Source organism: Sebastes umbrosus, chromosome 19, assembly GCF_015220745.1.
Source record: "Sebastes umbrosus isolate fSebUmb1 chromosome 19, fSebUmb1.pri, whole genome shotgun sequence".
NCBI lineage: Eukaryota > Metazoa > Chordata > Actinopteri > Perciformes > Sebastidae > Sebastes > Sebastes umbrosus.
The window spans coordinates 24,014,625-24,027,772 of NC_051287.1; the positions used below are offsets into that span (position 1 = coordinate 24,014,625).

At 40.4% G+C, this 13,148-nt stretch overlaps 1 protein-coding gene across 2 annotated transcripts in view; it reads right to left on the minus strand.

The window, feature by feature from the left end:
- The window catches only part of brinp1 (bone morphogenetic protein/retinoic acid inducible neural-specific 1), a 220,532-nt gene that overhangs the window by 12,299 nt on the left and 195,085 nt on the right, over window positions 1–13,148 (minus strand). For both annotated transcript variants that reach the window (XM_037752821.1, XM_037752820.1), the window contains 2 exons: window positions 11,982–12,218; window positions 4,620–4,842 (listed from right to left, as the gene is read on the minus strand). In XM_037752821.1, coding sequence (XP_037608749.1) covers window positions 4,620–4,842; window positions 11,982–12,218 — 460 coding nt within the window. The remainder of the gene's footprint in view (window positions 1–4,619; window positions 4,843–11,981; window positions 12,219–13,148) is intronic.

The following is a 13,148-nucleotide window of genomic DNA, read 5'->3' on the forward strand; positions in this document are numbered from 1 at the left end:
TAAACTAAAAGCGCACTAGGACTGACTGGCATAATATGAATGCTGTAAGGCTGCGTGTAAGAATTATGAAATAAAATGAAATGAACAGGGAGCTGGTTGATTAAGAATGCATCACTCTACTGTGTTGTAGTGTCAGTCAATACATTTGTATCTCTATTTTTATCTTAGCTATAGGAATATACATGTACTCACATTCACATTCATGCCTGTACTAACAGTGTGTGCATGATAAACATGCTTAATTTAGCACCTAGTCGGCCACCCAAGTGAAATACATTATGCAAAAAAAAAAGAAGAAAAACAAAAGATTTACTCGCGAGTCCAAGCTCACCTCCGTGACTGAACTATCTTTCTTAGCTCGGTTGCCTAGGCAACAAAGCATCACAATAGCTTTTCTTTTTCTTACTTTGCCAGTACAATGTAAAAGACTGCGTGAGCCACCTGCAGCGCCACAGCCTTCTGAGAAAGTATCAATGTAGTGTCCCCTCTTTAGTTCGCATTTTAGCACTTCCGGTTCCCACGTCTGGAAGTCAATGGGGTTTTTGAATGGGTTTTTAGTTCGATTTTAAATAAGGTCTGTTGTTAACGCAGGCTTCAGAGATTTTAACGTTTTGTTCTACGACATAAAATGCATAAAGAAATACCCCATTTGTGAATTTTTAAGCTTTTATGTGTATTAAAGGGACCGTTTGTAATTTCTTACATGTATAAATCATTGCGGGTCGGTGTCCCATGCGCGCTCGCGTGTGGCTACGCTGTTCAAACTCAGACTTCAACACAAACTACACAGAAGCACCAAAACCGCAAAGTTGTATCTAGGGAAGCCCGTCTGTTAAACATTGTTGGCCGCGGTCGGAGGACGCGGGCGAGACCGTAGCTTTGGTCTCCAGGGCCGGAGTCTCTGCTGCGGCGGAGGCTCTTTCTTGCTCTTTCGCTCCACTCTCACGTGCATGTGTGCACACTACACACTGCAGAAGAGTTAGTTTAGCTCTGAGAATATCTAGTGAATGTACAGTGGAAATTTGTGCAGAAATAACTGCTGCAGCTCTTCCAGACCAACAGAGGTTTCCCGTGTCTTGTGAAGTGACGGGGCTCCACAGAGAGAAACGTTATCGTCTCCGACCAAAACTCCGGTGTCTCCCCTGTTCCCTCCGGCCGCGGTCGGGAGGCTGAGGCAGGAAAAGCCAACACTAGGATCAGCAGTGATTCATGGAGAGACCTTCGTCTGGTCAGCTAACATTACTGCCAAGCAGCTGAAATATAGAGTGATATCGTGGTTTTAGCTGACGTGTGTCACCTCACTGTTTTGAGCGATGCTCGTTCATGTCTATGTAGAGCGAGCACAAGCCCGAGCATGAGCAACAGGACGCTGACTTTCGTTGACTTAACGGCCACAGGTGTCGCTGTTAACAAGCAATTTCTGATTCTTACAAACAGTCCCTTTAAGGCAGATTTTGAACAGATAAAACGTGCTATTCATTTGCGATTAATCATGGACAATAATTTGGTTAATCGCGATTCAATATTTTACTCGATTGACAGCCCTAGTGTTTTTCTTAAAAATTAACCGGTTAGTTGCCAGTAAATAGGCGTCAGGCTATCAAAAGCAAAATTAACCGAAACTGACATCCCTAATCGGTGGGGTAATCTGTGATCCAAGTGATCAGTAGGGTTTCCAGAGAAATTCTCCCAGTAGAGGAGATTGGATGCTGTTAAAACCACTGGAGAACACAATGAACATGATTCTTACAGTGCCTGTCCAAGTATGCAGAGAGTAGCAGGTGGTTGACAGCATCACCCTCCCCATTGTGGGCCTGATGTATGAACTGGAGGGGATCTAAACGGTGTCTCACAAGGGATCTGGCCTGCTGTCATTTAAAACCCTGGTGTGCCCGTTCTTGGCCACTGGGGCCCAGGCAGGATGTTTTTCACATCATCATCGGCACCCTCTGCAGCTTCACTGACAGGTTGAGGATGTGCTGGAAGGCCTCCCCGAGGTGGCTGGCACGCACCTCGAAAGCACTTGGGCTGATGGTTTATGGGCCTTCAGCTTCACCTCAATTCCCTCAACCTCATGATCAGCTGTTATAGGCTGCCCAGAGGAGAGGTGAGGGGTTGGAGTCCCAGAAATGACATCAGAATTGGGACTATGTTGACTATACACATGCGTAGGGCAAATATATGGAAGCCCTGAGAGGCAAGTAAGAAAAAAAATTATTATGGTGATCCATTTTCTAAGCCTGATCTAAATTGTTTTCTCTCCTGTGTTTATAACTTAAGAACAGGTGAAAAGGTTTTGCCAGGATAATCTTTCTAAGTTCTTTATTTTTTCTATCTGTGAAACAGGTGGGAAGAAAAAGTTTTGCCAGGATCATTTTTGTAAACTTTTTTTCCATATGTGAAAACAAAAAAATTTGGTGGGTGATTATTTTTTCAGTGGAGTTTTAATTTACATAACTTGCTAGCATACAAAATCAATTAACAACACAAATAATGACAAATATTGTCCAGAAACCCTGACAGGTACTGCATTTAGCATAAAAAAATATGCTCAAATCATAATCTGGCAAACTGCAGCCCAACAGACAACAACAGCTGTCAGTGTGTCAGTGTGCTGACTTGACTATGACTTGCCCCAAACTGCATGTGATTATCATAAAGTGGGCATGTCTGTAAAGGGGGAGACTCGTGGGTACCCATAGAACCCATTTTCATTCACATATCTTGAGGTCAGAGATCAAGGGACGCCTTTGAAAATAGCCATGCCAGTTTTTCCTCGCCAAAATTTAGCGCGAATTTGGAGTGTTATTTAGCCTCCTTCGCGACAAGCTAATATTACATTATTAGTGCAAATGGATTCCTTAGGTTTTTCTAGTTTCATATGATACCATCTTCACTCTAGCTTTAAAACTGAGCTCGGTACAACCTAAAAATCTCAAATTGCGTAAATGTGCTAAAGAAATTAGTGGCGTTAAAACTGCGCTAACGCGTTATTATCGCCTTTACTTTGAAAGCCCTTATATCCGGCCTATTTAGAGCATGAAGTAGTGGTGCAGTTCAGCCTATTGTGGTCAAATTGATTATTACAACAACAACCATTAATAAAAATTATCCTGACAAAAAAAATTAAATAAAAAAAATCACCTGTCACAGATGATTTTTTGGACATGGCCAGATTTCTTTTCACCTGTTTCACAGATGAAATACAAATTAAGGAACCTTGAAAGATTATCCTGGAAAAACCAGCTTTTCTTAAGTCATAATTACAGGAGAGAAAACAATTTAGATCAGACTTATTTTTTTCTTACTTGCCCTCCTGGGCTTCCATACAGACTCACAAATATGAGATAAAAAAATATCCTTTTAAAATAGTCATTCTTACAAAACAATTAAATATTAATTAAAAAAACAAATTGCTTGTTTTCATTAGACATTAACATGAGACAAAAAAAGGAGTTGATGAGCCTTGGGACGAAATAAAATAAAAAAAGATATTATGTACAACCGTTTATACTAATGTGAAAACAGAACAGTATAGCACTGTTTAGAATCCCTGTGTGGGCCATAGACCACTCAAGACCCACTCAGGCACGTATGCAAAGTGCACGTGCACACACACACACACACACACACACACACACACACACACACACACACACACACACACACACGCACACACACGCACGCACACACACACAGAGGTGATGAAAACAAATAAGTCCTCCATCTGATGCAAAGCTGTCTCATACAAGCAAGCAAACAAACATGCTGCTCTTATTTCCAGTGCCATCAGGCACCCTTGATGTGTACTCCACGGAAGAGGAGGCGCATATACTGCGGCTCTTTGATAACACTTCAGAACAAACCTTCGCCAACTCTCTCTCACACACACACACACACACACACACACACACACACACACACACACGCACACACGCACACACACACACACACACACACACACGTGTGGGTGTGCTCCTTTTTCTGTCAGTGTGACAGTTGACAACTGCATATTTTCAGACCACTTAAATGAATATTTTACGGATTCTGTTTCCATTTATATGGCGACACCTCCCGCACGGAACAGTTTTAGGGGCGTTTCGTGTGGCACCCGGGGACTTTGCATATTTGGGGGAAATTCCTGGCATTGCGAGCGGCGCTCACGCCATGGCACATCCGCGACGAGGCTCTTAAGCTGTGACTGCAGTAGGTGGTGACAGATGTGTGCAATGACCTATCAAGAAAACTCCCACAGCTACATTTTCTTTTCAGACTGCAATGTGAAAATACAAGAGTGAGCAAGAGTGCTTTGGGCATGTGCAAGCCTCAGCACTAAGTTGGCTTGATGGACAAAAAACAACGGAGCCATAAGTTGAAATGTATAATGGATGACATCCTTACTGTGCATGCTTCGAGAAGCAACAATCAAAATAAAACCTCTACATCGTCTCAGAGGAGACATTTTCCTGAAAGATGAAATTCTATTTTCACATCTTGCACTTGGAAAAGCAAAAAAAAACATCAGCACTAAAAAAGAACAGCATCTTTGCTTTATGTCGCTGAATAAATCCACATGTTATTTCCATCATGATGATGTGGAGGTCGTATTTTTTACCCACCTCTCCCTAGGCATCTGGTGGTTGGGGTTGTGGTGACAACGGATGCTGAGGCCAAAGAGCTTGCGGGCGGTGCGCTGGATCTTGAGCCGCTGGATCTCCAGGGAGCTCTGAAGGAGCCTGTAGCGGGCCTGGAGGTCCCAGTCGCTGCCCCAGAGGAGATGCACACTGCTGATGGGAAGGAAGTGAGTGGAGGGTAGCCTCTTCAGGAACGACTTGAACTCATCTGGATGACAGAGAAGAGAGATGAGGAGTGGAGAGAGAATGTGTGGGTGTGACAGAAAAGAGGAAAAAAAGAGGAAGTGTGGAATTAAGTTTCTGACTTGAATGCTTGGAAGGTGCTGAGTTAGGAACAAGGTTCCAACAGCTTTAGGCAATTTAGATTTAAGACTTTTTAAGACTTTTTAATGCCACTCACAATGAATTTTAAGATCAACTTTACGATAACCAAAATTGAAGAAAAAAACAATTAATCAAAAAAATTAAAAATCAATTACTTAGGGTAGAGGAGAATTTTGCCCAAATGTTTACTCTCTATATGTTTAATGTCATCTCTAGCTAACATCAAGCCGCAAACAAAATGTTAGTGTTCTCAAACTTTTAGGCTACAAGCAGCAGGTACAAGTTACATTTCCATTGCAAGATTAAACATTTCTGGCATTTGTTTAACTTTGTTGAATTAGAGAATAAAAAGAAATGTATACAAACAATCTTATCTGTGAACCAACCGGTGTGTTTTCATGCAAATGATAAGAGTGTAAACAATATTGGCGAGTGGGTTTGTTTTACAAAACACGTATTTGTTCAACCCTAATCCAGCTAAGCATTCTGGGTGGAATTACAAACACAGCGACAGCAAGCAGCAGACTGTTTGCAGGACTGGTGAGTGACAAAACTCTTGAATCTGCTTGTATTTCTTTGGTGATGTCGACTTTTATTCTGTCTCTGTGTTATCCATCTAAAAATGACTGTTTCATTGTAATAAAGAGCAATGCAACAGCAGTGACCTATTTTAAATTTGGTACAGCGACAAACAATACAGTAGTTTAGGCATTTTAAACAAAGCAGAACAGAAAACAAAACGTTCTTTAAAATTCCTTAACACTCTAACAGTCTGCCGGCGGGCCCGGCCGCTTTTTTGTACTTCAGAGGTTGTTGCGGGCTCAGTTTTCAAGCTAGAGTGAAGATACTGGTATCATATGAAACTAAAAAGCCTGAGGAATCCATTGTTAACCATGTCATGCTAGCTTGTCGGGAAGAACTCTAAATAACGCTACGAAGTTACACAAAATTTTGGCGAGGAAAAAATGGCATGGGCATTTTCAAAAGGGATCCCTTGACCTCTGACCTCGAGATATGTGAATTAAAATGGGTTCTATGGGTACCAACAAGTCTCCCCTTTACAGACATGCCCACTTTATGATAATCGCATGCAGTTTGCATCAAAAACCCTGCAGTTTTCCATTCGCCAGTTCGCCATCCAATCACCAAAAATGCAATTCTTGCAGAAATCTCCAAATGTCAAAAGGTTTTGATACCAAATCACATCATGGCTTTTTTCTATGGTGTTCCTCAAGGTCTTGGTGACTTAATGTGGTAATGTGGAGGGATTATTGATCATTTCTATCAATTCTCGATTTATAAAAACTGGTTAAGTTTAGCACCAAACCTGTGTAACAAATGGTATCAACCCAAAAATTGCTGCAACAACTTATGAGACATGGGAATGATCATCATGTTTTATGCTCTTATACACTTATTTGAATTGATTAATTTTTTTAAATGTATTTTTATTTCTTATTAATGACTGGAACAACTTGACATACAGTGCTGAACTGCATCTCAAATTAATCTTTCGTAGATGGCCACCATTGTGTTAACTCATTAACCCAAGTGCAGTCTGCTCTGATTGGTCAGCTGGCCCTTTCTGTTGTGATGTGTATAGTCAACCGTACCAAACTCTTCGGACTACGCTCTTGCTCCGCTCTAACTAGCTTTGTTTGAGGGCTTGGTACCCGCCACTAGGCAGATATTATGCAAATGTCTTACTTGGTGACATCACCACGTTACGGAAGAAAAGGCGGGACTTCAAGCGAGGCGTTTCAGGCAGTTCAGGAGCAGTGTTTCTGTGGCGGAGAGTAACTCCCTTTGGTGTGGACTTTAGGCTTTGTAACTTTGCAGACCTTTATGCACACAAAAACTATATAACACACTAAGGGAAAGGGAAAAGCATAATAGGTCCTCTTTAAATTTGACCAATTCATCCAAAATTAAACTCTTTACCTGTGGTACACTGCAAAAGGATTATTTAGAAGAGACTCTAAAATTCGAAAGAAACGTGGAGAGAAATGTCAGTGAAACTTTTTTGGTCAGTAAGCCCCCAGGATCCGGACCAGTCTTAATACGTGGTTGGACGTCTTTGGTTGACTTTTTCGAATTGCTTCTGCTGTGAGCATTTACAGAGAATTGAAACCATCAGTGCAGTAAACACCCTTTTACTCTCCCGCTCCCACACACTCACTGAAGAGCACTGCCCAAACAGTGTTGATTATTGCCCTCATGTTCCTCTTGCTGCTTCTGATAATGCTCGCTTGTCTCCTCCCCAGACAACCCGTGAGCCCGGCTCTCTGACCTTTGTTTTCAACACCGACTACTATTTTTTAGCAACAATGAGCATTAGTGGTGTTACCAAGACTCCAGCAGCAAATACACAAGGACAGGGAATGTTTTATTTGGTGTGCTAATTAAGAAAATATTAAGTCAAATGACTCAGAGTAGCTCATCATTATCTCCGAAGATAAATTTGAAGCAAGCACATCATTATAAATAATAGAGTGAACAATTTAATGCCAAAAGTGTCTCCTTAGCAATGTCAGCAGTCAAGTTTGAAGAAGCAAAGATATCAGCCTTTACTCAGGGTTCACATTTCATCTTTATACTGTCATAGTTTAGATGATGCAACACAATCTAATTCCCTTTATATATATATATATATATATATATATATATAACCCCCTAGTGCTAAACACACAGAACGCAAAGTTTCTCCATGCTCTTAAAAGAAAAGATCCCCCATATTCAAGATCTGCAAAGACCCGAGCAGTAAGCCGGTACCCTCCTACAGACCTCTCCTCGACAGTTTTAACAGCCTTAACCGCAGAGTTGAGAGCTCTTTTCGAGACACAGCCGAGAAATGTCAGAACTTCCTCCACTCTCCTCCCAGGCATGTCAGGGCTCCCTTCCCCCCCTTTTTCTTCAAAGAAGCCAGATTCCTTCTCCTCCCCTGTTTCCAACTTGCCGTAATCCTCCACCCAGTTTTCTAAGAGATGTCGAGTATCTCCCCTCGCCTTTTTTTCCTAGAAAAGATGGGTGTCTCCGGCATCCAATATTCAAAATGGTCTGATTCCCTCACCAAAAAAAATCCATTATCATGTCATGCCAGTTGAACAGTTGCCAAGTCCTTTTTAACAGGCTTCAAAGCCATCAAGGATCTCTTCCTTGATACAGCTTCCAAGGAGTCCACATAGTCCCTCGATTGACTCTTATCTCCAGTCACCCAGCACCTTATCTGCAGATTACAGCTCTCACAATGTAACCCCACTTTACCTCTTTGTGCCATTACATCTCAATTTGTAGGGTACCAGATATATATTTCGTTTCACCAATTTAATATTACCATGTTTATATGTTTCCAAACGAGGGATGCACCGATCCGATCCTTTTTCAGTCCCGATACTGATAGAGATACCTGGGCTTTGGGTTTATTGGCCAATACACCGAGTGCCGATCCGATACCAGTGTTTAATTAATAAGCTGCATGCCTCACTGTGTGGAAGTGACTGGGATCATTCATTCATATGCAACATCAGGCTTGACTTAAACATTGCTTTCCTAACTTTGTAAAACAAAATGTGAACCAATAAATACATAGATATAAATATATTTAATTGTTCTTTATCATTAAAATAAAAAAGGGTTAGGGTTAGGGTTAGGGTTAGCGACTTGGGTTGGGTTAGTTGACTTGGTAAAAGCGACGTGGTAAAAGATCCTCAAGATTAACAGGAATTACAATTCAGGTGTAAACCTTCTTAATGAAGCAACAAATTTGTCAAAACTTTAACAGGAGTTAGTATTGCAGTGAATAGTATATAAACATAAAATTTAGTTGAATTGATCGGCCCCATTGTCACTGATATCCGATCCAGCTATTTGAATCGGTATCGGCCCGATAACTAATCCAGTATCGCTATCGGTGCATCCCTATTCCAAAGTCGCCATTGTGAATTCTTCTGTAGTTGTACCGAGATAAATACTTCATTTAAAAAATGTATGCAACATAGGCAGAAGGGAAATCAACTAACCTAGCTCGTACTCTTGTAGTAGCTAGTCGATTTAGTATTAAATGTATTCCAAACTTTTATCAAATCATTGTGTACATGCAGAACATCTAGCTGACGTGATCATCTTTTTGGACATATGCACAATGCACGAGTGCAGCAATGTTGGTATAGTGGAAAATACATTATCTGTTGGGAGCGGTATTGTGTTGGAAAAATACAATTATGTGCACATTCCTAAGGTCATGACAGGTGACACTCATTGCCCTTAAGGCCTATTTCTGTTTCGGTGTCGGTCACCTAGTCAACTCCACAGGTATATTGTGATATCAGTCACCATCAATCAAATCACCTCTTTTCCTTTCATTTTAAAAGGCAACAGACTAGGCCCAAAAAAAGTTTCTTCCAAGAGGAAACAGGAGCCTTTGCAGAGGAGGTTCTGTACATAACTCCTGTGAGTTGATGAAAAATGTCTTGATAGAATGTATTTCATTTGCTTTCCCATTTTTCTTTGGTAAAAGTGGATAGTTAGGGTGATTTTAGTTTTATAACATTAGGGGAGAGATCTTTTAAAATAATGAATTTATTAGCTTGACTGTCAAAATGTAAACGCTCTCTGCGATGTTAAAAAAGTATGGCTGCCATTTAATTGAAGCAATCACAGGTCTTATCCAATATTTCATAATTAAAGAATCTTTCCTTTATTACTTTTGAGGAGAATGTGAATGAGAAACTTTCTCATTTTACAGCTAAACAGTACACTACAAGATGTTTCTGAAAACATTTGAGGTGAGAAATAGGCATTACAGTAACAGAATATTGATTCATATTTGATCAGCACTGCCTAGTTTGACCGTTTGATCGGATTTCGTGAGTGATTGACAGCTGCCTCCGTTGAATGAACAACCAATAGGAACACTCTCTGAAATGACCTGTGATTGGTCAAAGTCTCCCGTGACAGGCACACAGATTTTTTAAAGCCTGAAAACAGAGCCATGAGGAGGTACAGAAGTCTAGTTATCTCTCAGAACACTTGACTTACTATATGCTGAAAGGTTATTATGGAATTTTTGCACAACGATGCCAAAAACATTCTGCCTACTGCAGGTTTAACTTCTTTTGTGGCTGTATACAGTAAATCATACAATCTTACTGTATAATCTCTGTTTTTCAAACCTAAGACAAAATGATAAAGTTTGGACAAATGTTCCACACAGGCCCCCCTGGCCCTTATTGATTCCTTTATTTCTTCTTTTGGAGAGTGTGTGAATTGCATTTTTTTTCTGGGCCGGTTATACATTTATATAAATATGTATTTTGTGGCCTCCTCTATACTTTCCACCACCTCTTCGCAGACTTAACTGCACTCAGTGACCTCCGTGACTCCCATAAACTTTTTTCTATGGTACATAAATATATTTATCTGTTGCTGGCAGGTTTTATTGGGACACTTTTATATATCATATCAATAATAGATAAACATGGTGACTTGCCATGTAACAGCTGGGCACTAGTTGTGCTTTTTTTCCCCCCACTGTGTCCAATATTTTACAGCCCCCCCTTCGGCTCTGCATTTGCATTCAATGAAAACAGGGAGAGAATATTACTTGCCGTGACATTCAAGCATTTGACATTTGAAAGTTGTCTTTTCTGCTGTCATTCATTCCTTATAAACAACAAATAACAAAGTAAAAAAAGTATTATTGCTTAACAAAGACGGCCCATATGAGTGTTTACTGATCTATTGCCCGCATGCAAAACACTTGGGTGCGGTTAAAGGGACAGTGTGTAACATTTAGGGGATCTATTGGCAGAAATGGAAAATAATATTAATAAGTATGTTTTCTTTAGTGTATAATCACCTGAAAATAAGAAGTTTGTGTTTGTTGCCTTAGAACGAGCAGGTTATATCTACATAAGGATGTTTCTACAGTAGCCCAGAACGTAAAAACCAAACACCGGCTCTAGATAGGGCCATTCACGTTTTCGTGTTGGCACACGGGAGAAGTTTCAGTTGGTTGCAATCTGCAACCCTTAAAGCTAGATGTCGCCAAATCCTACACACTGCACCTTTAAAGGTCCCATATCATGCTAATTTTCAGGTTCATACTTGTATGTTATGTTTCTCCTAGAACATGTTTACATGCTGTAATGTTCAAATAAACCTTTTTTTTCCTCGTACTGTCTTCATGAATATACCTGTATTCACCCTCTGTCTGAAACGCTCGGTTTTAGTGCATTTCAACGGAATTGCAATGGAATTGCGTTGCTAAGCAACAGCTTGGGTCCATGTTTACTTCCTATCAGCTGATGTTATTTACATACACTGCAACAGGAAATAAACTGGGACACATTTAGAATGTTTATGTTTAAAACTGTGTAATGGTCTAAATATTGTATATTTGTGACATCACAAATGGACAGAAATTCAAACGGCTTGTTTCAAACGCACAATTTCTGAATACGGGCTGTGTGTATTTCTCCGTATATTGAGTGTTTTGATAGTTTAACAGTATTCATATCACACTTAAACCTGCTTTATAATATAAAAGACATGAAAATGTCACTTTTTACAATATGAGACCATTAAGGAACGATCATCGTGATGGCTAAAGGAAATTGATGTTTACGACTGGTTGGAGACAGGAAGCGAACACCAGTCTTTGGTGTCAGAATAAAAAAAAAGAGCATTGTCTGCCCATCCATGACCCTGAACCTTTTGTAGCACTGTTAGAGTCTCACACTACTTTCTGCAGTGAATATAAGAACAATTTAATTTTCTATTAATTATGTAGATTTGGCAGTGAGCAAGGAAGGACTAAGCTGCCAAATTATGAAATGTGTTTTTAAAACGATCCACGAGCAAAAAAGGAAATTGCGAGATTATGAGATTACCTTAATTATCTGAGCTCTGCATGTGTGCCCATTAATAATATAGACTTCAGAATTCAAATGGCTAAATACGTCAGGAATTAGTCCCTTTCATAACTCTCATGATGAATAGAAGTTGGAGGAATTTCCATCTTACCAGAGTTCTCAAAGTCCTTGTAAGAGGATGCCCAGGACTCAGACATCCCCAGCAGGGTGTTCTCCATGATCTGGATGTCGGTTATGGGACAGTTGCATTGGGGATACTCGTCGGCGCACTGACAGATGCAATGGTTGTTGCTGCACACGTACTCCCCCTCTCCATTGCACATAATGTAGCTCAGAGCTGACTGGACAAATTTCTCCTGCAGGTATTCTGGGAAAATGACCTGAAGACCTGAAACAGAGATAAATGGGAGGTTTAGTGAAACTATAGACTGTATATAAGAAGTAGATGTAGTCACTGTGACGTCACTCATTGGTTGGTGGACTACGGTTTTGAGGCGTCGAGTTCAGCATTTTGACCGTCGCCATCTTGGTTTTTTGGAACCAGAAGTGACACGACCGCTAAAGAAGACATTTTTAGGCTACCAAAATGTTACAATTAACTTTGATGAACTGAAAACACACTGTGAAAGGGTTAATGTTCTAAGACGAAAACACGGACAACTCACAGACCGGCATCACCCGTTGGTTTGTGGACTGTTATTTGAAGCCTCAAGTTTGGCATTTTGTCTGTAGCCAACTTGGTTTTTGGCCGTTGCCATCTTGGTTTTTTTGCAACCAGAGGTGACACCAGAGGGTGGAGCTAAGTACAACCAAATGCTGGATAAGACATTTTCAGGCAACCAAAAAGGTTATAATTAACTTTCATGAACTGAGAACACACCGTGAAAGGGTTAAAGTTCTAAGACGAAAACACGGACAACTCCCAGACCGGACAATATTGTGGTAGCAACCTGTAAATGATAAGGTGGCCGCACCCTAAAGCATCCCCTGCTTTATGGTCTATTTGACTCTAAATGGGACCATAATTTACTAAATGAACATCATGCTGTACTGAAGAAGACTTGAAACTAGTGACTGAGACCATAAACTCACGTTTACAATGTTAACTGAGGTAATAAATCAAACGAGAAGTAGGCTAATTTTCTCATATACAATCAGACTTCTTTTTGCAACCAGAGGAGTCGCCCCCTGCTGGCTGTTAGAAACAGTGCAAGTTTAAGGCACTTCAGCATTGGTTTCACTTTTCAGAACCGGAGGTTACCATCTGAGTGAAACAGAATTTAAAAAAAATTCTCTAATATGACATAAAGTACTATTA